Source organism: Crinia signifera, chromosome 1 (genome assembly GCF_055691185.1).
Source record: "Crinia signifera chromosome 1, ASM5569118v1, whole genome shotgun sequence".
Taxonomy (NCBI): Eukaryota; Metazoa; Chordata; class Amphibia; order Anura; family Myobatrachidae; genus Crinia; species Crinia signifera.
Genome location: NC_139217.1, coordinates 86,155,168 through 86,182,878, shown reverse-complemented (window position 1 = coordinate 86,182,878; position 27,711 = coordinate 86,155,168). Strand labels below are relative to the sequence as shown.

At 41.7% G+C, this 27,711-nt stretch overlaps 1 protein-coding gene across 7 annotated transcripts in view; it reads left to right on the top strand.

The window, feature by feature from the left end:
- Window positions 1–27,711, top strand: part of FAT1 (FAT atypical cadherin 1) — a 206,393-nt gene that overhangs the window by 163,433 nt on the left and 15,249 nt on the right. For all 7 annotated transcript variants that reach the window (XR_014469766.1, XM_083169337.1, XM_083169366.1 and 4 more), the window contains 11 exons: window positions 4,273–4,487; window positions 6,060–6,197; window positions 6,404–6,547; window positions 8,553–8,750; window positions 12,772–13,573; window positions 14,383–14,508; window positions 15,082–15,239; window positions 21,373–21,835; window positions 22,840–22,993; window positions 24,954–25,064; window positions 25,457–26,088. Coding sequence is in view for 6 of the 7 variants with exons in the window: in XM_083169337.1 (XP_083025463.1) it covers window positions 4,273–4,487; window positions 6,060–6,197; window positions 6,404–6,547; window positions 8,553–8,750; window positions 12,772–13,573; window positions 14,383–14,508; window positions 15,082–15,239; window positions 21,373–21,835; window positions 22,840–22,993; window positions 24,954–25,064; window positions 25,457–26,088 (3,141 nt within the window). In the remaining variant the exon portion in view is untranslated. The remainder of the gene's footprint in view (window positions 1–4,272; window positions 4,488–6,059; window positions 6,198–6,403; window positions 6,548–8,552; window positions 8,751–12,771; window positions 13,574–14,382; window positions 14,509–15,081; window positions 15,240–21,372; window positions 21,836–22,839; window positions 22,994–24,953; window positions 25,065–25,456; window positions 26,089–27,711) is intronic.

Sequence of the window (27,711 nt, the reverse complement as noted above, 5' to 3'; positions counted from 1 at the left end):
AGAAACTTCCAAACCGAGAAAGTGCCAAACTTCCAACTTACCAACCAATCAGCTCCTAACGATTAACTTGCTGTGTTGGTTGGTATTTTCTCAACTTCTGTCTCCTAAGAATTGATAAATCGGTACTTGTTTCCTAGCACGGCCACAATCGGGGGTAATCGTGTACCTTAACTTAAGGTACACGATTACCCCCGATGGACCCGATTTCCTTTGAAATCAGGTCCATTTTGCCAGCAAAGGCAAAATCGGGTCCATCGCGTCGGTCAGGTGCATTAACATGGCACGCGACGCGACCGACGCGGTGCACCCGATTTTGCCATAGGGTTCAATGTTAAAATATCGGGAAAAAATGGGAAATGGGCCAATATGTATGTATATGTATTCTCATTGTATATGCCGCCCCCCCATTGTGAACGTCACCCCATGATTGCCGCCACCCCGGGCGGCGGTACGCGTCCTCCGACCTTTTCATACCCCTACTATCCACGTCGGCGTAGAGTTGAGAATATAAAGTGTGGCGAGCGCGTCGAGCCACCGAGCCCGAAGCGTGGCGAGCGGACGCGTATACCTGTGAAGATATACGCGTCCCCTCGCGGGGCGCGCTGCGCTCGCCACGCTTCGGGCTCGGTGGCTCGCTGCGCTCGCCACACTTTATATTCTCAACTCCACGCCGACATGGATAGTAGGGGTATGAAAAGGTCAGAGGACGCGTACCGCCGCCCCTCGCGGGCTCGCTACGCTCGCCACGCTTCGGGTTGGCGTCAATCGTGGGGTGCCGTTGAGGGGGTTAAAATTGGGGTCAAAGGAGACTTTTACATTGAATCCAATGTAAAATAGGGTCCCAGGGACCCTATTCACATTTCAATCAATGTAAAAATCGGGACCATCGCGTCGGACGCATCGCATGCGATGCGACCGACCCGATCAACATCGGTGTGGCCGTTCTAGGAAACAAGTACCGATAAATCTCCCCCATTGTCTGTTAGCTATGAGACGTGTCATTACATGTAATATTATTTATAGTCCGTTACACTGACAGGCTGCTGCTATCATACAGCTGTGTAACACATCGCACTAGAGACAAGAGACTTTATATTCTAGGCGTGCTTTCCACATATAACAGGAGAATTTAGGCTGACTATTATGCAGGCCTTATGTCTCTGCAGACATGGCATGCTTTCTTGCATGTAATATGTGTCATGCAACCTATTCTCATTCCCTTATAACTCAAAAGGAAGATTTGAGGAATTGGCTGGCTGTCAGCTTCTTAAACGGTTCTATTTCTCAAGAGGTTCAACATGACCCTTTGTAATTGGTGCTTGTCAGTCACCTCATATGGGCCTTGGGATATAGTTCTGATTATCTACCTATGCAGCCTTAGAAGGCCCTTATCTCTGGCAGGTGCCTCGACATGGAGGGTTAGAGGGGTAACTGCTATGTACCTCATTTATGTATACAGTGTACAAGGAATCCCAGCTAGCCATGTCATGCAGGTTTTCTAATCACTAGGGAGGTAGATGTATGAAGCAGTGATAAGGGAGGAGAAGTGATAAAGTTCCTGGTACTTTATCACCAGCCAATCAGCTTCTGGCTGTTAAGTTACAGACTGGGTATAAAAAGGGAAAATCAGGAGCTGATTGGTCAGTGATAAAGTACCAGGCACTTGATCACTTCTCCTTTCTTATCACTGCTTCATACATCTTCCTCCCTAGTTCTGTACAGGCGAAAGTGTATCCTTATGTAGTGATAGATTAGTTGCTTTCTGTCCTCCTTATTACCCAGACTGCTGGTATTAGAATTTGCCTGCCATGGTCTAAGGCAAGACTCTGCATGGTAAATTTAAGAGGTGATGTTGCCCATAGCAACCAGTCAGTTTATCGTTTTTTTTATTGCATCCTAGAAAATGATAGAATCTGAGTGGTTGCTACGAGCAACATCACCTAATTTCCATCCTTATGTGAGAGCTCTCCAGAGTAGGGTTTTTATTCCTAGGCAGGCGAATGAGAATAGTTCATTTATTAATTCAGGCAGGGGGAACCTTCGGTCCTCCAGCTGTTGTTGAACTACACATCCCAGCATGCCCTGCTACGGTTTTGCTACTTGCCCATTCTAAAACTTTTGCAGGGCATGCTGGGATGTGCATTTCAACAACAGCTAGAGGGCCGACGGTTCCCCATCCCTGTAATATAATTCATCATTAAATGCAACAAGAAATGATTCATAATTAAATGCAATCATCCTAAAATGGTAGGGGGTTCATACTGGTTCTATTTTGCTATGTATGTATTGTACTACTGTTGTGTTAATAAGCCATTGGATTTTATTCTGAAATATCTCTGGTTATCTGGCTATTTCTGGGGCAGGGGGTGGGGCTCGTGTTTCATGGAGAGGGAAGGAATTACAGGATATTGTCAAAGTGCCTCGCCTCGTGTTAGTGGATCTTAACGCAAGAAGACTCAGAGTAATCTCTGTACCCCACAGTTTCGGGTAAATGCATTTAGTGATGTTTTCAGCTTCCCTGTTTTTGTAATTACATGGGGTTTCTCTTTTAGCCAGGGTAGACCGTTAAAGGACTTTGGGGACTCAAATAGGTCTCCCCTAATGACAGTAGGAAATAATGGTGGCTGAAAGAGCAGGGTCTGTTTCATCTATAAGTAGAGTCTGGTGTGGTATGGCAGATTCAGCTGTCCCAAGAAAGATCAGTCCTGCCTACCACAGCTCTTGCTACAGCTCCAGGTCTCCACTTATAAATAGAACCATCATCATGACAGTAGGATGATGGCCAACCACCAGCCAGACACACAGTCAACCATAATTCATAAGTTATGCAATTTTTCAATGTTTGGTATTTAGGGCCAGATGCATACCCTCCAACATTTGAATATAAGAAATCGGTACACATTCAGAAAGGGGGCGGGACCATGAGCAAAGGGGCGTGGCAATGGGCAAAAAGGGTGTAACCACGTCCCCTTTCCGAATGTGTACTGTGCACCAACTACTACAAGCATCATGCAGCTCATGTCACATAGTTGCTTGGTGGGCTGCTGGCATATTAAATAATTATATTTAATATACTTATTTAATAAATAAGTATATTAAATATGCTTATTTAATATGGCAGCAGCCCACCAAGCAACTATGTGACATGAGCTGCAGGCAAAGTTTAACAGGTGCGACAAGATGATGCTGGGGTGATTATTTAGTGCAGCCTGGCTGAGTCACCTACTCTTATGAGTCACCTACTCTGTGCTGTTCAACTGTGACAGGCTCCAGATGGCGAGTGCAGCGGTCAGTGGAGATGATCATCCCCCTCATGTGCGCCAGGCAGTGGCCAGCACACCCTTCTCTCCTTCATAGAGATCGTGCCCTGAGTTCTCAGTCTGCGCATGCGCAGACAGTGAGGGCAGAGACACATCCTTCCCCTGAGTGCGCAATGCACTCATGGGAACGGAGGGGGAGATGGGAGAGCCGGAGCACCAGGACAGCAAGCACACAGAGCAGGGCCCAGGAACTGACAGCCAGGAAGAGGAATGATTTTTTGCGGCGCACAGTAAGTTACAGAAAACCGGTACATTCGGTACAAACTGATTTTGCCGGTACTGTACCGGCAAAATCGGTACAGTTGGAGGGTATGCAGATGTATCAAGCTTCAAAAAGTGATTAAAATGGAGAGTAATAAACAGCCAGCCAATCAGCTCCGATCTGCCATGTCACAGGCTGAGTTTGAAAAATTATAGATTGCAGCTAATTGGCTGGCTGTTTATCACTCTCCAATTGATCACTTTTGATTCTTGATACATCTTGCCCTTAGGGAGACATTGGGACTGATAGTGGTAGGAGGTGTACGTAACCACATAGCTCTGGTCACACCCACCAAAATCACAGCTCCGTTCCTTCTCAGCTTTGGCCTTTGAACATTTTTAGCCATATGGCCCTGAATTTGTCAATGTTCACCATTCTATGGGGCAGATGTACTAAGCCACGGAGAAAGATGAAGTTAAGAAAAATAAACTATCAACCAATCAACTCATAACTGTTACTTTTCAAACACAGTAAGATGGCTTATTGGCTGTTACTTTTACGTCTCTCCACTTTATCACTCTCGAAGGCTTAGTACATGTTATATATATATATAATATTATTATTATTTTAACTTCTTGTAAATTGGTTGTTTCGGAAGGCAGGAAAACACTTGTCAGATATGATCCCTGACCGTTTTATTTTAATGATTATCCCCAGAAGCATTTATTATTTTTTTTGTCATTTTAACAGGAGTTCTATTCATAATTGAAAGCTTGGACCATGAAACCTCTGCGGAATATTATTTGACGGTAGAAGCCACAGATGGTGGGACCCCACCCCTCAGTGATGTGGCAACAATTAGCATAAATGTAACAGATGTAAATGATAACTCGCCAGTTTTCAGCCAGAACACGTACAATGCTGTGGTTGGCGAAGATGCTGTGTCTGGACAGTCTGTCTTAATGGTAATTTACTGTCTGCTTACCTTAAGTTGTGGTTTTTTGTTTTTGTTTTACTAACTCTGTGGAATGTTTTCCAATGCCCACTCAGGCAACCCGCTACCCCACCCATCCCTACTATGGTCAAAACTCAAGCTTTAAAAGTAACACACAGAACAATACCAACCAATAAGCTCCTGCCATTTTACAGGCTGTGTTTGAAAAGTGACAGAAGTTGATTGGTTGGTACTTTCTCTATCTCCAAGGTAATCCTTCTTCCCCAAAAGGTCTCTGCATTATGGGGAGATGGGAGGAAAGGAAAACAACAATAGGAAAAAAGGAAGAAGGGAAGGGACAAGTGAAATCGAAGGGATAGTAGGAGAGAGAAAAATTATTACTGCACAAAAGCTAGTGACCCCATCCATAATACAAGCTATTTTTATATTTCAAGTCAGTTCATGTGACATGTTTCTGCAATCTCCAGAATCATAATTACATAAGGCAGAGATGGGGAACCTTCGGCCCTCCAGCTGTTGTTGAACTACACATCCCAGCATGCCCTGCAACAGTTTTAACATGGCCAAATAGCAAAACTGTAGCAGGGCATGCTGGGATTTTGAGTTTAACAGAAGCTGGACTGCCGAAGGTTCCCAAACCCTGACTGGGGAAGAATACCAGGAATCAGAGCACCAGAAATATGTTCTAAGAGCAATAGGGCAGAGACAGTAGGGAGTTAAATTTCTTAAACTTCTAAAAATGAAAAGATGTGTTGTTACCCATAGCAACCAATCCGATTCTGTCTATCATTTCTAAATCCTAGAAAATGATAGGAAAAATCTTATTGGTTGCTATTATGGTGACAAATCCCAGAATCATCAGGATCCTGGGATTTGGGCAAAAAAATGATGAGATTTGAATCCTGGGATTGGAGCTTCCAATCCTGGGATTAGCCTGCCCCGGCTCTGCACAGACTGCACGCTGCACAGCCCCGGAGCCGCACCTTTCCTGGCCCCTGCACTGTTCCACACCACCAACCAGCCCAGTATATGTAAAACTGCAGGACGCCTGGTTTGAGGATGGGGCAACTCCATCCTGGGAATACCAGGATTGAGCATTTTTGTAATCCTGAGATTTTGGAAAAAATACCCCGGGGATTGGCCACTGTAGTTGCTATTGGCAACATCACCTTTTTTTTATTTTTAGTAGCTTTAGTAAATTTGCCCCTAGGCTTGAAAAACAAATGAGTATAGCGATGAGAAGTTTTTTGTGCAATTTATTGTGGATTATGATAATGATAATTAATAAAAATAACTATTTTGCCTCAGGTTTCACATTCCAGCTGTCAGGATTCCATGCATGCCTGTGTCACATTGGGCTGTGAGAACAATAGTGAAACATCGTACGTCGTGTTATGTCCCTTCAGGCCCCCCTTTTTTTCCCCTGTTCAGTTGAGTGTATGACGGTTACAGAGAAACCATTGAAATAGGCCCTCAGGGAACTCTTCTAATAAGTAAAAACTGGGGCATGAGGAAGAATTATTTGAAAAATGTTCACTTGTCTACCAGTGTGTGCTCCAAATGAGAATCTGCTTTTATCTAGGTTGTTACAGATGATGCCGATGGACCTTTGAACAGCCACATTCGCTACTCAATTACAGATGGCAATCTGGGGAATACCTTTATCATAGATCCTGTAAGAGGCGAAGTTAAAGTGAATAAACTTTTAGATAGAGAGAAGGTGAGTCACTGGCATCCCATAATGTTTTTCTTTTCCCTGACAATTATCTTCACAACAATATTACTTCAACAACGTTCAACGTTGAATAAGTAATTGCTTCCAAATGACTTCTGCACAGTTTGTGTTTTCCTCTCCTCCCCTATAGCACGTAATTAAGCCTGCTTTATATAGCCGCTCGTATAATGCCTTTGATATGTATCCCATAGATTTCTGGTTACACGTTAACTATTCAAGCAGAAGATAACGGCATTCCACCAAGATTTAACAGCACCACCGTCAACATTGATGTGTCCGACGTGAATGACAATCCTCCTTTGTTCTCTAAAGGGAATTACAGCATTATTATTCAGGCAAGTGTGAGCTTATGATATTATGTTTTTCAATGTTCTGCATTTAAATGAATGCAAAAATATTTCTAAGAGTTTCATATTAGCTAATTAGTTGTTGATTAGTCAATTAGTAAGGGTAAACATTAGCAATTTCCACTTAAGCATCCATTCAGGCGTTATCTACCGCTCGCTGTTGTGCCAGTAGTTGCCTGTCTCCCCCCCTCTCTGTCTATACCGATCCCCGCCTTCACCAGATGGGGGATCACTGCTCCTACTAGGTTATCAGCCCCTTCCTGTGGCATTGGCTGTCCGGGGTTAGGGAGGCAGTAACTAATGGCAGATTGATGGAAACAACATAAGCGCTTACCATCTTGTCTGTAGAGATACGCACGCACTGTGGGCATTACATCCCACATGGATGCACACCACCATGATAAAATATAGTCTAGAAACCAAAACATCCACTTATTTGCTATAAACCAATCAGTGATGCTCCTATACAGTTTTTTGCACCACTGATCTTTGCTGTTTCATTGTGTCCGATCATGATAGAACTTATGGTGGGCTGGAGAGAGTCCAGTCTCTTTCAGGTTGACATGTAACTTCCTCTTACACACAGTTTACAGCTAGCAAAGTGTCTGGTTTTTGTTTACTACTGTTGGAAGGAATTTTTGCTGTGTAGATCTAGGTTTGTGCACTTGTAAAGCTGGGTACACACTATACAATATGCTATTGTCAGCGAACTCCCCGGTGAACGATATTGTTAACGATATTGTTCAGTGATGTCACCCGGCCCTCCACTAAACATCCAGTTGTTGAAGATATAGTCCACATTGAGCTGCATGTACAGATGACGGAGGAAGTTGGGGGTTATCGACCGATGGGAGCGTTCATCATTATATAGTGCGTACACAAGATGATGTATCGTCTAGTGTGTACACACCTTTTAGGTTCTTTCAGAAAGTGTTTTTGTTGTTGTTTTTATTTATATAGCTCACCTTACTGGCTAGAGTTTTTTGAATTATTAGGGTTACACAGTTTGTTTGTTTGTTTGTTTGTTTGTTTGTTTGTTTGTGTGTGTTTTCATCTTAAAAGCAGTGTCCACCTAATGGCCAATATGGTTTAAAGCTTGGATATAAATACAATGGAGAGAGATGAAGTACTAACCAATCTGCTCCTAACTGTCAGTTCACAGCTAGGAGATGGTTGGTATTTTATCTCTCCAAGCTTTGATACATATACACCTTTTAGGGTCCAAAGTCAAACTTCCAAAACCATTTTTTATAATTGCTCTTAAAATGTCATACCGTTAAGTCTGACTTGGTCTCTCAGAATTGTATACTACAGTATATAAGAGCATTTTACTGTTAGAGGGCATATAAGTGGCAGGTGTATCTTTCTGTCTGCTCCCTCTGCGCTCTCTCACCGCTGCTGCCTTCTGATTCTCCTGCCTTCAGAAACCCGAGGCTTTGCTTTGGGCTGTCTGTACTTGTCTACCTGATTAGGGAGAAAATGCCAAAGGCTAAACAAAGTTCTTCGATTTAATTTTACTTCACACAAGTTTTGTTATAGGAAATCTTAAATTGGTTTGACAACCGTTTTTACACAATGGTGACTAACAAGCACTTGAAGTTTCATTAATGTAGGATTTGATGTGTACAGGATCAGCAAAGTAAGCACTTGCAAAAATGGATTTTCACTGTGTTCTGTCATCTTTATTTAGACTCCAAAGTTCTGTATCCCTCCTGATACCTTATCAAGCTCATTTCTGAACTGGTGTATGCAATACAGACTGCAGACACGAAGTTCTCGGATTGATACTCTTGTCAGTTTATATGTTTGTGTTTCACTCTTGCTTAACTCTCTGGTTCTCTTAAGATCCATTTTTCATACCGGTGCCTTCCTGGGCAATAGCACTGACTTCTAAAACCTTTTCTCTTCACATGGGTGCTGTAAATGTCTAGACAATTGTATCGGGCTGTGACAACCTTGTAGAAAAAAATAACAATAAATTGTTTCTTTACAGGAAAATAAGCCGATTGGTTTTAGGGTCCTGCAGCTGGTGGTGACAGACAAGGATTCGTCTCACAACGGCCCACCGTTTACATTCACAGTTCTGAGTGGAAACGAGGATAATACTTTTCAGATTAACCAGCTAGGAGTACTGACAACTGCGGCTGCTCTGAACCGGAAAACCACGGATCACTTTTTACTTCAAGTCGAGGTATAAGCACTGATCAAAAGTCACCATGAGCCTACTTGTGGGAATTTATATCCATTGGGTAATGCAACCTGCTAATAATGCACAGATAAGGTAACAATATCAAAATAAAAGTTAGGACACAAAAAGTTTAGAAAATTCCAGGCTTCTTCTAAAAAGAGCCAGTTCCTGGAATGAAATGCAATGGTATGTATGTGTTTTACAGTTCTGCCCTAAAGGCTTTGAAGGCTGTAGTCTGAGAATCCTACCACGTGTGTGGTCCACATGGCGAGACCACCGTCCTCATTAGAGTTTATTTGCCCAGCAGTGCACCACTAGAGTGGTGAGACAGTGACCACAATCAAAGTCTGATTAGTTCAGTGTCCATCTGGATTTTCCATTCACTTCCAGTGTTGGTTAGAACTCTGCTTGCAGCTTTTCAAGGTCATACAAACTGAGATTTGCCATCATTTATGTTAAAAAAACAACAACAACAGCAACCTATTCATGTCAGTAGGTACTGTATGCTGATTGGCTATTTTATAGTCCCCTGCAGATATCTCATTGGTGCCCAGTTATTCTAAGCTTGAAAAGTGATAAAATGGAGAGTGATAAAGTACCAGCCAATCAGCTGTTAACTGCAATCTCACAGGCTGTGACAGATGCTGGTTGGTTATTTATCACTCTCCATTTGACCACTTTTTAGGGCTTCGTACATCTCGCCGGGGTATGCATTGTATTTTATTGTCTTTTTTTTATCAGTTACTCTTTGGTATGTACAGTAGTAACAGCAATCTGGTGTAATGTTTTGTATTGGCTGTGATTTATTACATCTTACATTAAAAGGCTGCAATTAAATTTCCCACAATGCAGCCGTACACTATATAACTTAACTACAATCCCAGACTTAGGGGGGTATTCAATCTAGGATCACGGCTGTCGATCCCTGCCGACAGCCGTAAACCTGGTCCATTTGCGGTCAGCCCGACAGCTGAACGACAGGCGGGATTCAATGTCCCGCCTGCCGATCAGCATAAAGGGGGCCTGGCCATGAAAACTGCCGTGGATTGGCGATCTGCAGCCGGGATCACCACAATCCACAGCCGTTATCGGCAGAACGGGCCCAACAGCTTCTAAAGTTCGTCCCGTTCTGCCGTGATCCCACATCAATGCTGTCACTAAAGACAGCATTGTATAGGGAGCCGCCGCTATTTCCCCTGTCGGAAATAGCGGCGGCACATTCAATACCCCCCTTGACTTCTTTTGTGTAAAAAATGGTGAACATATGAAAAAAGTTACCAGCTCTTAGTTACTGATTTACATTCAAGTGCACTAACTGCTGACAGGATGAGAAGGGAGCAAGGTGAGAGGAGAGCTTATGCTCAGACAGCCCTAAATGGGCCGTGCATGAGATTTAACAAATCTACCCAGACGCATGAATGCATCAATCACATAACCTGTTACAAAAAAAGCATAAATTGTCCATGTAATGTGCCACTGGGCAAGATGGAGTACGCTAAAATATGCTGCCAAATATCTGAAAAATGCAGTTTTTTGAGGCTGCATAATGTGATAGATTCCAGCCCTTGAATGCGGTAGGCAGTGCTGGTGGTCTTTTATCCAGTGGCTTATTTATAATGGGGGCAATATGCGCAGTGCACACGGGCTCCTGGGTCCCAGTGGGGCCCATACCGCATACACTGCCCCCATTGTTTAATACTTACCCCTCCAAAGTCCAAGGATGAAGGCAGCAGCGATGCCTGTTTTCGAAGTTCCGTGCCTGCGCAGTAGAATCTGAGACTTCTAGTGATCATACTCTACTGCGCTGTGCACTGGAGCGGCGCTGCGGCGGCCGGGAGAGGGGACCCAAGGGGAGGAGACTGCCTCCTGATATCGTAAAAAGCACCTCTACTTCTAATGCACTGTCCCATCTGAGAGCGTCCCAACTGGATCTCTGCACATGACGCATAATAAACAATACCTGCCCTATCAAGCCATATCTTAAATATCAGAAGTATTAAATTGTTCATGTCTGTCTCATTGTCAAGTGTTTGTCACATTAATATAAATGTTGGGTACTTGTGTACAACCACGGCTCCCACGATGTCCATCGCATAGTAAAAAATCGCATCGCATGCGATTTTTAACAGAAATGCGTCCAAATACATTGAAATTAGTATCAAACATGTTCAATGGCCCCCAAATGTCATTTTTCAGGCTGTACCACCCCCACTATCAACGCGAACCCGAAGCGTGGCGAGCGCAGCGGTACGCGTCCTACGACCTTTTCATACCCCCACTATCCATGTTGGCGTGGAGTTGAGAATAGAAAGTGTGGCGAGTGCAGCGAGCCACCGAGTCCGAAGCGTGGCGAGCGTACCGCCGCCCCTCGCGTGCTCGCTGCGCTCACCACGCTTAGTGTTCGCGTTGATTGTGGGCGTGGTACAGCCTGAAAAATGACATTTGGGGGCCATTGAACATGTTTGATACTAATTTCAATGCGTTTCGGTGCATTTCTGTTAAAAATCGCATGCAAACAAATCGCATGCGATGCGATTGCATGCGATGCGATTGCATGCTATTTTTAAAAAAAAAAAGCTTAAAATGGCAAAAATTGCATCCCATCGCATGCCACCGTATGCCACTACATATGGCATGCGATGGGAGCCGTGAAAGTACACAAGTACCAAATGTTGTCTATATAAGGAATTAAGCATGTTACATTTTACAAAAAAAAATGTTTGTCAATTTTAATTTTGCTGGCAAAAAATACCTGGAAAACAATTTATCTTTACATCTTTGTTTTAATTGCATTGTTCCTCTGTGCCAAATTCTGTGAAATTAACAGTTGCAGCTGAGCAATAGGTACTGCTAAAAATCTGGTTTAGGCAATTTACACTGTTAATTAAGCCTATGGATTCAGAACAACTTCCTGTTGGTTTAAATAAAAGAGAATGAAACAGTGAGCACACAGAAGACCTATTATTCTGGTCTGAATTTCCTCCGACCCGTGGAATTCTTTCCATGCAAGTAATCTCCCATTGTCGCCAGAAAATGTTTCAAATGCTAGGATTTGATTATGCCGCCTACAACATATGACGTACCTTTCAAACTTTTTTAATTCAGACAAGAGCTTATTAAAAAAAAGATTTGTTTTTATTTCTTTAAGTTAGTATATTTATAAATTCATTTTCTGCTTATTGGTTGCTTCGTGAAAGCCGACTGAGGTTACTTTTTTACATCTTCCTATGTCTGGTTTGAAACACTCAAATGCTGCAGACAGGAAGCGTTCTGCTAATAGAACGTTTTATAGGATAGTCATCAAGACCTTCTTTTTCCATGCTAAAATGTGTTTTACCCCCATCTACTGGGGAATAAGTGCATTGCTCATGGAAAAGTAAACCCATATTGTTTTCTTTCAATAAAACCTCCTGTATGTGTACATACTATTTGTTTTAGATTTTATTTTTGAATAAATAATTCCCTCACAATGGTGATTTGCCTTCCTGAGAACCACTGCCATTTGTTTAATGCAGTTATCCACCATACTTGTGGTGATGTCATGATGGCTCCATACTGAAGTCTCTTTTCTACCAGAGTTTTAGATCTTTGTGTCCTGTATACAGAATGTACACCTGCATCCTTTTGATATAGGTCCCCAGTAGATTAGGACCATAGAAGATCGCTGGATTGGTCACAGAGCAATAGTAGTCCCAGGGCAAAGAAATAAAGTCGCTGGAAGGGGGGGCCAGTTGTGTAACCTATCAAAACTAAAACTTCTTTAAGCCTATACAAAGTACATATGTGAAAACTTTAACTTCTACATCTTAATGTTTCTTTTAGCTTTTAATATAATGTAATTTTGGCTATAAGTTATTTTTTTGAGTTTATAGAAGTCACTGCATGTAATGCTGAAATCTTTTTAAAGAAATACTAATAGCAGCTGTTGCACAAATAACACCCCAAATCACATTAATTGCAAAGTAGCATGTCTCTTTATGCTGACCATCACCTTGCTCTATGTAATTCCGCTTTCTACCTCCAGGTGACGGATAACGGTAAACCTCCATTGTCATCCACAACGAATATTGATGTGCGAGTGATTGAAGAGAGCATCTACCCTCCAGCAATTCTACCGCTAGAAATATACATTACAACATTCGGAGAAGAGTATGCAGGTGGCGTGATTGGAAAGATTCATGCAACAGACCAGGATGTTTATGACACACTGACGTACAGTCTGGATCCCAAGGTGGAAAACATCTTCTCCGTTTCGAGCACTGGGGGCAAAGTGATAGCACACAGGAAGCTGGATGTGGGCCAGTATTTGCTAAATGTCAGTGTGACTGATGGAATGTTTACGACATCAGCTGATATCACCGTTCATATCAAACAAATTACACAAGAGTTGCTCAATCACAGCATAGCTGTCCGGTTCTCCAACCTCTCCCCAGAGGAATTCGTTGGGGATTATTGGCGCAACTTTCAAAGAACTTTGAAAAACATTTTAGGTGGGCGGAAAATTGATGTTCAGATCCTCAGCTTGCAACCTTCGGACCCACCTGCAAACCTCGACGTCCTGCTGGCTGTAGATAAGCCCGGCAGCACACATTTTGCACCTAAGCTTCTTATCCAGAAGATAAATGCATCTGTTGCCGATATTGAAGACTTCAGTGGAGTTAAAATACTTGAGGTCTTCCACAAGCTTTGTGCTGGCCTGGATTGTCCCCTGAGATTTTGTGACGAGAAGATATCTGTAGATGAGAATGTCATGTCAACACACAGTACTGCACGGCTGAGCTTTGTGACGCCGAGACACCTGAGGAAAGCTGTGTGCTTGTGCAGGGGTAAGGGGGTTTACAGTACACAGGAGATAGTTGCTACATGTATTATTTTAATAACTAATATTATTAATGTATGGCACTTTAGCCCCTTTCCAAGGTAATGGAATGTAAAGCAACATTACAAAGACCAGTTATATATGTGTGTGTGCATATGTATATACATACATACATACACACACATACTATGTGTGTGTGTGTGTGTGTGTGTGTGTGTGTGTGTGTGTGTGTGTGTGTGTGTGTAAGGGCCATATGTACTGAGCTCCAAAAAGTGATAAAGTGGAGCATCATAAATAACCAGCCAATCAGCTTTTACCTGTCATTTTTCAAACACGATCTGTGACATGGCAGCCGATTGGCTGGTAGGTTATCATTCTCCATTTTATCACTTTTTGAAGCTTAGTACATCATCTGGTGTGTGTGTGTGTGTGTGTGTGTGTGTGTGTGTGTGTGTATATATATATATATATACACACACACACACACACACACACACACACACACACACACACACACACACACACACACACACACACACACACACACACATATATATATACACACACACAAAGACTGTCTGTCTGTCTCTTGGCTTTACTGCTATTGCTAAGCCCTGTTGAGTGCCGTCCCCCCTTCCTGCATATTTGTATTTATGCAATGTGGCATATGAGGAGGCACCCAGGCAACTACAGTTCCTATATCATGACAGGAGTGCCAGGTCATACACACTATTTGACAGCTTACATTATAGCGCTAAGCAAGCTTTCAAATTTGAACTGCCTAAATAATTCTAATGTCATGTTACTGTCAAACAGGAGGAAAGTGTCCCATCCTAAGTAGTATTTGTGAAGCCAATCCATGTCCTGATGGTATGGAATGTGTGGTGGATGCAAAAGAAGAGACGTACAATTGCGTTTGCCCGGACGGCCGACAGTGCAACAGTAAGACTGCCATTTGTTAGAACAATGTCTATAATATAAGCTAATATCATGTGAATAACTACTACACACTGTACTAGTATATTACATCCATAATTCTAGTGTTAGCTAACATTACTGCACTTGTATGTTACTTGTATTAGCTGCTCTGAAGAGGTCTCCTGGGGTCCACTACATGCGTCTCTGCCTGCATTTCACAGAGAAGGGAAATCCGACTGCGGTTTTGACAGTTTAAGGGAACATGTATTTCTTTGGACAGTTTAAGTGAATATGTTCAGGAGAATGTTCTTACACTGTAACACCTCTTCACCTTTCCCTGTTCTCCAAACGTTTTCAGCCATATGGTAATATGACAGGTTGAGAATGAAGCCGGAGGGTTCATTCACCTGTAAAAAATGTTTCTGAGAACCTGAACAAGGCCATCCACCTAATTTAATTTATATTTATGATTTGTGATGTTCGTTTTAAGATTGGCCTTTAGTGGATCAAAGGCGAATCATGTTCTCTTTGCATAGCTGTCACTAAATAAATACCAATTGAATTCTCTCTGCTAAAACACGTTTGTTTGCGTCCTAGTTGGCTCGTCCGTTTCATTCACTGGAAACAGCTACATAAAATACAGACTGTTGGAGAATGAGAACAAGGAAGAAATGAAGCTGACAATGACCCTTAGAACGTATTCCGCTCATGCTGTTGTCATGTATGCCAGAGGAACGGACTACAGCATCCTTGAGGTGTGTTCTATGGTGCAGCATACAGAATGCAGATACTGTAAATGATATTCAGGCTTTTCTGAACATAGGTTTTTCTAATACAATCTATTGAGCAGGCAGCAGTCCTGAGAATTAGGATATTCCGTGTTCTAAAATTGCAAGCTTGACACTGAAATGGGAAGTTAGAATATAATAAGAAATCCTGTTATTAAAACGGGAGCTCTAAGGGAGGGGCTCTAAGGGGGGGGGGGGGAAGGGGGGTAGTAAACACATACATTGAAATGTTCACATTAAAATTAGAGAAGATTTTGGATCTCATCAGTCAGACCGTAGCATCCTGTTTTTTTGAACCGCATAGGCATACCTGCTTAGATGCTCAAACATTTCCAACCTGCTCAAAATATGTTGAATCCATTCATTGCTCAGGTTGATGGCTGTCAATGTTTGCTGTTGTCACGAAGTTAGAATTTGTGGTTTGAATTTCATAGCTTCAGTTAATTGCATTTGTGGTGTACGGTTTTCCTTAAAGTAAGTTTAGCATGTTAAAATACAACATGTTGGAATGTAAATATATATAATAACGTACAATAATGTATATATTATTTTTTTTATTTTTTTTGATTGACGTCTGTACGTTATTATAAAATCAAGGCTTCCTGGTTGCAAACTAAAATTTAAACTGTTATTGGTCTAAATTTCATAAAATCCAGCACATTTATTAAGTTTGGAACCGATTTATTGAAACAGCTCGAGAATAAAAATGAGACGACCAGTATGATTAGTTTTCAGTCAGTTCTAAAAGCTGGTTTATGAAGAAAGCATTACTATCACATCCTTCCAATGGTGTCAGTCTGTCATGAAACACCTAAGTGGTCACATGGTAGAAGTGAAAGATGTGTTGTTGGATATTGTGGGTAGATAGAATAAGATGTAGAGAATCCTGGAGAGGACATTTTTCCAAAAACACTGCTGCTAACTCTATTGTCTGTCGTTTACTGTAGCTGCATTGTGTTCTTTTTTTGTGAAACACTTGAGTTTTCTTACTGGTGATTTCTATTACCGGTAATAAAACAGGCATCACTTTTACATGAGATAGCATTTTCTCTTTATTCAGTGCATAGAATAGAACAACCTATTCTAGAGCTCAAACACTGCCTGAAAGTATTCCAAGCAGAGCTTGAAAAAAATACTTGAAATATCTTCATTAATAGGCATTTATTCTTTCTTAGTGTTTCTGGTGGAAAATGTTTGATGTTTCTTGGCTAGAAAATGTTTCTTTTATGAGTGGATTGTACAGAAAGAAAAAAAAAAGACTTTCATATTTTAAAAAATAATCATGTTTTATAGAACTGTTGTTGAGTAAAACATGGTCGCTTCCTTGTCTGATGACCTGTCCATATGTACGGACTCATATAGTGGTCGTGTGCATTGTGCTAATAGTGTACATTAGCCAAAAATAAAAATGGGGTACCCTCTACCAAGTTTATCCGGCTCCTACAGATTATGGGTGTAGCATAGTCCGTTAATATTCATTATGTCAACATGCGAATGCCAGCATGGAGAGCGGCGCATATATATATATATATATATATATATATATATATATACATACATACATACATACATACATACATACATACATACATACATACATACATACTATATAATATATACACTAAACATCGGCACTCACCTTTCCTAGTTTTGGGGTGCCCTATGGCTTGTGACCACATTGTTTAAACAGGCATTGCAGGGGCTCTGCACACACTAAATTAACTGATAATAAATAGTGGAGATTTGGTTCATGAATTGATCAATGCATTTAAGCCTGCAGCCCCCTTCACGGGACCCCACTTTTCTGCAGGTCCTAACACTATCGCTGAAAATGGCTACAATACACATAGCTATCACATCAATGTTTGATTCCAGGCATGCTATCTGGTCTAAGGCTCACAGCATACTATGCTTTTATATGTGAACAGTTACCAACACACCTGTCACTAATCATCTAGGGAAATGGTTAACATAAGCTATGAAGTCTTAGCTAAAACAGGATGCATGAGAGAATGTGACCACAATAAGACTAATTTAAAAAATGTATCTAATAAACAATATATACACTAAACATCGGCACTCACCTTTGATGTGATAGCTATGTGTATTGTAGCCAATTTCAGCGATAGTGTTAGGACCTGCAGAAAAGTGGGGTCCCGTGAAGGGGGCTGCAGGCTTAAATGCATTGATCAATTCATGAACCAAATCTCCACTATTTATTATCAGTTAATTTAGTGTGTGTGCAGAGCCCCTAAAATGTGTGTGTGTATATATATATATATATATATATATATATATACACACACATACTTACATACATACATACATACATACATATATATAAAAGGAAAACGACAATGCGCAAAGGTAATATGAATGATAATTTGGTGGCAAACGATACCAGTCTCGTGGGGATAATTCCCAAAGTTCCACAAGGGTCTGGTGTTTTCGATCCTAACACCTGTGGATATTTAGTTCCTTTATAGTCAACACTATGCTTGTGTCTTAAGCCGGCTGCTCCACTTAAATATCCCGAATCCACACGGGTTGGTTTATCTGGAAACAAAAGAAGAGTGGGCGCTCTGATAGTGTATTACCACTTTTTATTTGAACAGGAAAGATTAAGAACAATCAGGTAGGGTATATACACATACATACATACATACATACATACATACATACATACGTTTATTTCATGTTAACTAATTATGTATATTGAATCTCCATTTTCAACTGGGCAATTTCCAGATTGCCATTGGAAGCAGCCTTAAGTATTAATCTTTTTGTATGACCCACAATTGATAATACATTGGATATATAGTTATTTCATATATATTAGTGGAGCATTCACAATAACAATCTGCCCCCCATTGTTTTTTGTTAGAATACCAGCATGTTCATATTGTTTACGCTAATGTTACTGTATGTCGACATTATTTAAACATCAACATACATATATTTCTGATGTCAACACTTTAACTATGCTGACATAATCAATGTTGACCCTTGGCTGTCACACTGATGTAGACATTGTGGGCAGTATTAGATTGTTATATTGCGTTGGATCTCCGGTCTAAAGTGTTGGGAAATCGCAGGCGATATTCAATTGACCTTTTTTTATTGCACATATCAAGGCAAACTAATGGGTGCGATGGAAAGAGTCCCATTTGAGCACTCTAGCAGGTCATACGAGGATGCCGACGCTGGCAGTTGATCGCACCTGAATGGAGTAACAATTGACCAATAAAAGAGTAAAACAGTAGAATACCACAATCTGACTGCAAACACTTAAAACTTAGCAGGCAAAATAAAAACTACCTTATTTTTTTTTTTTTTTAGTGTCCCTCAGAATCACTAGGTGGCATTGCTTTGTTGGTGCCTGATGGTTCAGGAGTGCTTAATATTAGACTTAAATTAATTTAGCAGTACAAACCTCTATTCATAAGGGTTGTAATTAATGTGTAATATGTAGTTTTCATTCTAGCACCCGCCATATTTGAAAACCCATGCAGTTCCTCTTCCCTGCCTGGGGTGTCGCTGTCTGCTGTAGTGCTTCTAGCACAGTGTGGTCAATATATCAGCACTGATATGCAAACCAGACCTGTGCTAGAAACACCACAGCAGACAGCGACACCCCAGGCAGGGAAGAGGAACTGCATGGGTTTTCAAATATGGTGGGTGCTAGACTGAACACTAATATGTATTGCCTCTTGATAAATAAAACAATGTAATATTGAAGCCTGTTTTTAGAATTGGGGTATTGTACATTGTCTTGGCTTTGGGGAACAGATTGGCAGCTCTACACCTATATATAAGTGTTGCCGCTGTACGGTGTGTGCTGAAGTCACGTAGCGCAATCAGTGAGTAGCATGACAGACCATCACCAAGAGATTTAGGAAAGTTTCAACGTTTCTGCCAAACTCGCGTTCATGCCACTCAAGTGATACCACTTTCAGAAATTGGATAATCTTGTTAATCAGCAAAGAAACTTTATTTCTCTATGTAAAAATGAAACTTCAACTTTAATCTAAAGAAAATTTGCAACATGTGATTGCCAACGGAGACACTGCATCAATCCGGCAGTCAAAATATAGACACTCTAATTTTAAAGCTAGCTGTGCAAGATAAAAATGTGACATGCCTTCTCATTACAGCTCATCTCTGTGACTGATTGCTGAATTGTTCATATGAAAATGAATTGGATTTGGTTACTTGCTCACTTGTCATGTTCCCCTTTATATAAATCGCATAAACATGTTTTTTCCGTTCATTTGCATTTTCATTATTGTGCAGAGGAACATTCATCATTCCCCCCCGATAGCAACACGGCTTGAGACATACCCAGTGAATAAAGTGATATTAGTTTGTGTCACTACAGTATTCAACATTGATTAGCTTTATTTACAAAAATGTGACAACATGAGCTTCCTCGGCAGATGCCTAGTCAAGCTTCTCCAACAGAGTCATTGTCAAATCCCATGTCCCTGATTTTTTCTGACTGCTTTGACTAAGACACATTAACGTACTTCCATTTGGGACTTGCTCCATGAGGGGAACAACTAACACATTGACTAACTATTTTACAAAAATTAGCAAAGAATGCTCATTCATTGAGCAGAGTATAATAAGTTCCGTCCAGAAGTATGCAGGCATTACTAGCATGATTGGCATAAGTACGCTTTAACAGGGCTGGGTGGGCTGATGCCCGGGGGCCCCACAAGCAAAAGGTCCCCAGAGCAGTTTAAGGCAGGGCAAATAAAAAGGTTGCATACGTCAATCCCGTTAGCGCTTGCTAGTGTTGGCCGGCATCCTTCCGCCCCCTGTCCTCCTGTGATGCCATAAAGCCTGATGTAATCGGTAAGGAGCGCGGAGAGAGGTGAGGTTGTGTAGGTAGAGGTCCCACTGCACTGCTTTGCCCGGGGGCCATAATGCTGTTAAGATAGACCTGCACCTTATGCAGGGGGGGATGGTATGCCTGCTTACTTATTGAAGGGGTTTGTACAGCAATGTCCTGAAGAGCTAAATCTGGCGCGGAGACCGATATGCAGACCTGCGTCTGATGCTCTGCCAATATTTAGAATCATATTCAAGACCAAAGCCACTATGCAGTGCCATATGTTTTGCACAGGTGAATACCAGGAATAATATATGGTACCATAACCAATATGCACAATTATACCTGATGTCAAATGCACCATATCTGGTGCCAAATCTAATGTGCCGTCATTAATATGCAGAGCTATATCTAGTAGCAGTACCAGTATCCGTTACCAAGAGGACTGTGCAGAGCTAAAGCTGATGTCACATATACTTATCCGCTGCACTCACTTGAGTTTCATTCAAGGAGTCATTCCATGTGCTGGTACCAATCCCCCAATCACAGGTATCTGTGTTTTAGTGTAGGACACAAATGACAGTCAATGGGGAAGCCTCCAGACACACAACAGTCTTCAGCACGCTGTATATTTGGCAGAGATCTATCAAACTTTTTAAAGAGGACAAATTGAAAAGTTGTTTAAAGCAAACAACCTGCTTCTAACTATCATTTTAAGGTTTGAGGCCACTCCCCCTTTGTGAGCGGTAGGCCAAGAAGCATCAGAGTGTTATGTAGGAATGGATTGAAAGTAGCCAGGGCAACCCTTTGTTAATGCATGTTAATTCGATATCTACTGCAGGCATGTCCAACTTTGGCCCTCCAGATGTTTTGAAACTACACATCCCAGCATGCTTTGCAATAGTTTTAGCATTCTCTAATAGCAAAACTGTGGCAAAGCATGCTGGGATGTGTAGTTTCACAACATCTGGAGGGCCAACGTTGGACATGTCTGCTCTACTGCCTCTTTGTTGCTGGCAAATCATCTCTTATATAGTGCCGTTCATCTGCCATGCTGGTGCTCAGACATCAGACCCTAGGAACACAGGTGGAATCATTTGCGTGATCAGCGGAATGTCCTACCTGTTTTGCAATGAGAAGATCTTTATCTTGCACTACCGGGTGTGAGCGTTATCTGTGGAAATGTATGCTGCTTATTATCACATTCAGTTTGTTTTTTATGATCGGCCCTAATTTATATTTAATTGCATGTCCTAACGTTTTCAGATTCAAGGCGGAAAGCTACAATATAAGTTTGATTGCGGCAGTGGTCCTGGAATTGTGTCTGTTCAGAGCATCCATGTTAATGATGGCCACTGGCACACGGTGTCACTAGAGGTGGACGGGAACTATGCCAGGCTGGTTTTAGATCGTGTCCATACTGCATCTGGCACTGCGCCTGGCACCCTCCGAACACTCAATCTTGACAATTACGTGTTTTTCGGAGGCCACATGCGCCAGCAAGGAACCAAACACGGAAGAATCCCTCAAGTCAGCAATGGTTTCCGAGGCTGTATGGACTCTCTGTCTCTAAATGGCCAGGAGCTCCCTCTTCATACTAAATTAAAGAACTCCGCCATCATAGAAGAGTCTGTGGATGTAACCCCAGGATGTTCGCTGACCGCTGTCGACGCCTGCTCTGCCAATCCCTGCCATAATGGTGGGGTGTGCTCCCCTTTTTCCAGTGGAGGTGAGTTTGTTCCAGGCTGATCTATTATATTATTTAAACGTTCCTATTGGTTACAGTATATTGTACGGCTCATAACAGGGTATGTATTCCAAAACCATAGGTTATACACAATGTTCCCTAATGTGCAGTAAAGTCTAGATTACAAAATCCATCTTTGTTTTTTTGTGTTTTTTTTTTAAATCTGAAGCCTAGCTTAGTATCGGACACAGAAGACATCCTTCTTTAAAATAGCTCCATCCATACAATATAAATGGAGGCAGAATAGTAGAACACTTGATGCAGAAGTTTATTTAAAGAAATAGAGAATTAATAGCATAGTGAGCACAGGAAGAGATCGCAATGTCACGCACTGCACTCATAGAACCACACAGACATTAAGGTAAAACACAACACTGGTATAAACTACAGTGGGGGTATACAACATGCAGCCCTCCAGCTGCTGTGGAACTACACTTCTTAGCATGCCCTGCCTTCTATTTTGCTCTAGTGCATGCTATAAAAATGTGGCAGGGTATGCTGAGACTTATAGTTCCACACCATTTGGAGGGCCACATGTTAAATACCCATTCTATAGCATTCAAAATCTGAGGAGAAATATGTTTACCAATTAATGTCAAAGGACCAGATGCACTAAGCTTCAAAAGTGATAAACAGCCAGCCAATCGACTCCTGTCTGACATTTTTCAAACACAGTCTGTGACATGGCAGGTAGGAGGTGATTGGCTGGCTTTGTATCACTCTCCATTTTATCACTTTTGAAGCTTAGTGCATCTGGCCCGATGTATTGTATACTTTTGTTGTTTGTCTGAGGTTGTGTATACCTTTCCTCTCTGTTAAAGGTCATAGCAGAGTGTTAGAAAATGTATTGATTACTATAAAGGGGCATATTATTGGCTGCAATTTATATTGGTGATGTTCTCATAACATTGTGTCCTGAGCGTTTCCATGCTATCCCAGGCAGGGCTGCTAAGTTACTCACCCTCTCTCTGTGTTTGGTCTTTCAGGTTACTACTGTAAGTGTACATCATTATTCACGGGCACACACTGTGAGATCGCCATCAATCCTTGTGCAACCAACCCCTGCTTGTATGGTGGGACTTGCATTGTGATGAAGGATGACTTTATCTGCCACTGCAGGGGAGATTATACTGGCCAGAGGTAAGCTACTAGGAGGGAAGCACTAAGAACGGCACATAGGAATCCGTACTGAGAAATATATACCATGGTCCATGTGGCATCCTTTAATAATACGTATAATAATATTAACTATATTTTATGTAGGATATTTCTCCTAGTAGGACTCAAAGTGCTATTATTGGCGGTGCGTTTTGTGTTGCCAAGAGTCACAGTTGCTAGATTGGAGTGTGCCCCGTTTTCACTGTCCTCGTTTCCCTCTCCCGGCTGCTCACAATGGGTGGGCACAACTGCAATAGCGGGATTTCCATGGACTTGCCCATTTGAAGGGGAGCAGGAGGTGGTGCGTACTTAAATAGCAAGGATTGTCTGGGTTGCACTGGAAAATTATTGTTATTCATTGCTAAAGCTAGAGTTAGACATATTTCCAATGTGTGCTATATAAATACGTTTTGTTTCAGTAGACAAAGCTTTGGAATTTCTGTAGAATGACAAAGCAGTAGGTGTTCGCTTTACTGTAAACCGTAACGAAATAGCACCATTACCTCTCACAGCTTGGAGAAATAATGTGCTAGCACTTGGAAATAATCTGTATTATATTTTTGGTGACCAGCTGTGGGGTCACAATAGCTTACCTGAGAACGACTGTGGAAGGCTGGAAATGTTAGAAAGTATTGCTTTTGCTGATCTGTATTTACAGCACACATAAAAGTCTGGAAATATTGTGTAGCTTTTAGTTACCAAAGTGCATTGTGGGGAAAGGTTGCTTTTCCGTTTAGTTGTATCTATTTATGTCATTAGGTTGTAAGTTGTCGTTAATAAAAAAGATGAGATAGAATTCAAAGAACACACACAGAAGACAAGTAATTAATATTAAATTCCGTAGTCTTTTTGCAGACTGGATGTGCGATGTTCCACATCTCCTTTTGATCTTTATATATAAATGCTTGGAAATCCACATCCAACCCTATTTGTTTTCCCATTTAATATTCCTGTCATTTCTGGTCATATAGTGTCTGAAATGTGTTAGAAAGTTTAGATTTAGCATTTTTTTTGCTAAATACCAGCAAGGCCTTTATAAAACCCTATACACGCATGGGTCTTCAACCTGTGGCCCTCCAGATGTTGTGAAACTACATGTTCCAACATGCATTGCCACATTTTTTTCTATAAGAGCATGGCAAAACTGTCAGGGCCTGCTGGGACATGTAGTTCCACAACATCTGGAGGGCCGCAGGTTGAAGACCTGTGCTATACAGTATGTAATCTTCAACTTGGTTACAGTCTGTCCTAATGGACTGTGGACCTCATTAAGGTCCAGTTCAATGTGCAGCCTGATATGGGAGGTCCTTTACACATGTGGAGGACCGATTCTGCTCATATGCGAATGGGTCCTTTAACACAGGACATCAGATTGCCAGTTCTTGATAGTTTGATGCCATTTGGGTTTAGGGAGGGGGCGGCAATGGCCTCCGTTTGTGTGATGCTGCTGTTTACGTGGAGACAAAAAGCTGGGGATCTCCTTTGTTGCACGGGATGGATATGCACTTATAGAGACAGATGGCTTGTGCGTCGCTATGGGTGCTGGAAGCCTCGCGGTGAGGAGTCAGTGTCCAAGGATGCAGCTCGGAACACTACTGATGCAGGAGTAGTCTACGTGTAACAGACAAGGAATCCGCAGCAATAGCTACTCTGTCCACATCTGAATGACCCTCAGTATGAATATCTATATATATTTAATTTGTTCTATGACCAAGTGTTCACAAGTATCAAGTGTAACATATGTGACAATTAATTACATTCTGTATGATTAGCGCTAATTATAGTTATTCTACACATATCTGATTTATATCTCCAGTGTTGGACTTTGTTTCAAGCTATCTATATTCAATTTACATATCTATATTTATATATGCACAAGGTATTTTGTTTGATTTTTGCAGAGACTCTGGTGGTAATGTGATCTCCTGTTATTATATTGCAGGTGTCAGTTGGGTCCATTCTGTAAAGACAATCCTTGTAAGAACGGCGGGAAATGCATAGACAGCCTGGATGGTCCTGTATGTGAGTGTGAAGCCGGCTTCCATGCAGAAAGGTATTGATCCCCATTCCTGTTAATAGCACTTTGTTACCTCCCCAGCATTTGCCACAATGTATATTTGATTTAGAGCGATGATGATTGTAATTTAGCTATGCTGCACAATCACTGTGGCAGTGGTGGCTCCAGATGTGGGTGGGGGGTCACTAGGGGCTCCCCTATTTATATTTTGGACTGCACCGCAGCCTGACCTTGGGCCTTCCTGCACAGTCACCCTCCGCTACAGTTTCCACAGAGAATAGCTTGCCTGAATGCTTGCATAACCCCAATCATTAGACATGCGAGAAATGACTTTGCAATGACAATAAATTCATTTTAGATGTGCAACGTTATTTGTTTCCATTGTGTGCAGCACAGATTTGTTGATTTTGTGTTTTTTATCACTGTAGGTGCCAGAATGATGTTGATGAATGCCAGGACAGCCCATGTCCTAATGGTGCCCTTTGTGAAAACACATACGGCTCTTATAATTGTAACTGCAGTCATGGGTATGGAGGAAAACACTGCACAGAGATTTCTCTTAACAAATACGTTTCAACTTCATGGAACATTGGTTTGGCTGAGGTCATTGGGATTATCGTCTTCATAGCGGGCATCTTTTGTATTGTTGTGATCTTTGTTGTGTGCCGTGTAGTGGCCAGCAAGAAAAAGAAAAGGCAGCAGGAACCCGAAGACAAACATATGGGAGTTACTTCAGCATTTTTACAAAGACCATTTATGGATCCAAAATTAAACAAGAATATCTATTCCGATATCCCGCCCCAGGTGCCAGTCAGGCCAATATCCTACACTCCGAGCATTCCAAGTGACTCTAGAAATAACCTGGACCGAAACTCCTTTGAGGGGTCCACCATTCCCGAACACCCAGAGTTCAGCACTTTCAATCCAGACTCCATGCATGGACATAGAAAAGCGGTAGCAGTGTGTAGCGTTGCTCCAAACCTGCCACCTCCACCTCCATCCAACTCTCCATCAGATTGCGACTCAATACAAAAGCCAAGTTGGGACTATGACTATGACGGTAAGCACATGTCGTCTTGTACGCTTGATACAGTAATGCTTTGGAAGTCTTAGAACGTCAGTAGTTCTGTCAGCTCTGTGTTGTATCAGGTCCGCTTGATGTCACATAGGATCCGTCTTTACAGAAAATGAAATCCGTTTTTGCCATTATTTAGTAAAAAAGGAAAAAGACCGTAGGCCTGTGGTTCCCAAACCATTTTGATCCACAGCGCCCTAGAATAGCAGAATATTTTTTACGACAACCCTACATCAAAAGTTTCTTGTTGATAAATTTAGAAAAAATATAAAATGAAGTAAATTGTGTTTATATATCATCCTTAGGATACATTATGTAGTGAGGAACCAGATAAGTTTTTGTTTGCCCATATAGTTCATGATTTGCGGACACCAGCTCTGGTTTTTCCTATTACTTTGCCCATAACTATTATAAATTTGTCCTAGACCACCAATTCAAGGCACCCCTGCCATTGTCCTGAGGCACACCAGGGTGCCTAGGCACACTGTTTGTGAATCACTGCCGTAGACTAAAGGGTTGTTCTCCTGAGCGCTTATGTTGTAAAGGGACTATGAGGGAATTTGGGCATGGAAGGGCATTCCAAAGATATTTGGAGCAGTGGGGGAAAAATCCTGATGGTGGGAGTGGGAAATGGTGATCAGCGAGGAAGAGAGGAGGCAGTCATTGACCACTCACTGGAAGCAGAAATGTTAGGTTTGAGATGTTGAGGGGGAAGAGTGTGGTTTTTGCATGTGAATGAGAAGGGGTTAAACTTTATTCTCTGTAAGACTCCCTGAGTGATATGCATCAAAACTAAATATGCAGTCAAACCTCCAAAAATGTTTTCTGACGTTTGAATGTACTCCCATATGCATCAAGCTTCAGGGAAACAAAACTTTCTGGAGCTTGTTCCAGATAGTAAACACCATCTACAGATAGCATTGCCTAATGCTGTCGTTCTCAACCTCGGTCCTCAGGACCCCCTAACAGTCCACATTTTCCAGGTCACCCGGCAGGTGCACTCATTATTCACGGACACATTTTAAAAGATCACAGGTGGAGCTAATTATTTTACCTGTGATTCTGTATGGAGACCTGAAAAAGTGCACTGGAAAACGTGCAACCGTTTGTTGAGAACCACTGGCCTAATGAAAGCTTATGGGATTCTCCATGCAGTGTTCTCCGAGAGGGATCCAATAAGATCCTTCCCAGTGTCACCTGACGCTCACGCATGCATTTCCAACAGTTTCACATGCTTAGAAGGACTCCCTGGTCATAAAACCAGAGATCTTCAAACCACCACTATGGCTGTGATCATGGACTGGATGCGTTCAAAATATATGGTCTTATTCAGACCTGCTCGCAGTGGGCCAAATTCGTCCCCATCCCTGATGGTCTGGGTTTGCACATGCGTGACAAATGGTAAGAGCGCCAGTTTTTAATGGCTCCAAGATTGAGAAAGGACTTGGTCTTAACACAAAAATATGAAATACCTTTATGAATATTATAAAGCTTTAGGATTATGTGGGTAGATTTTCAGGCAAGCTTCTTAATATAGAAACAGTATACTTTTATTTTTAAATTGCAAATGTGTACTGTTTACTGTGGTGCAATATCTGTTTTATTCCA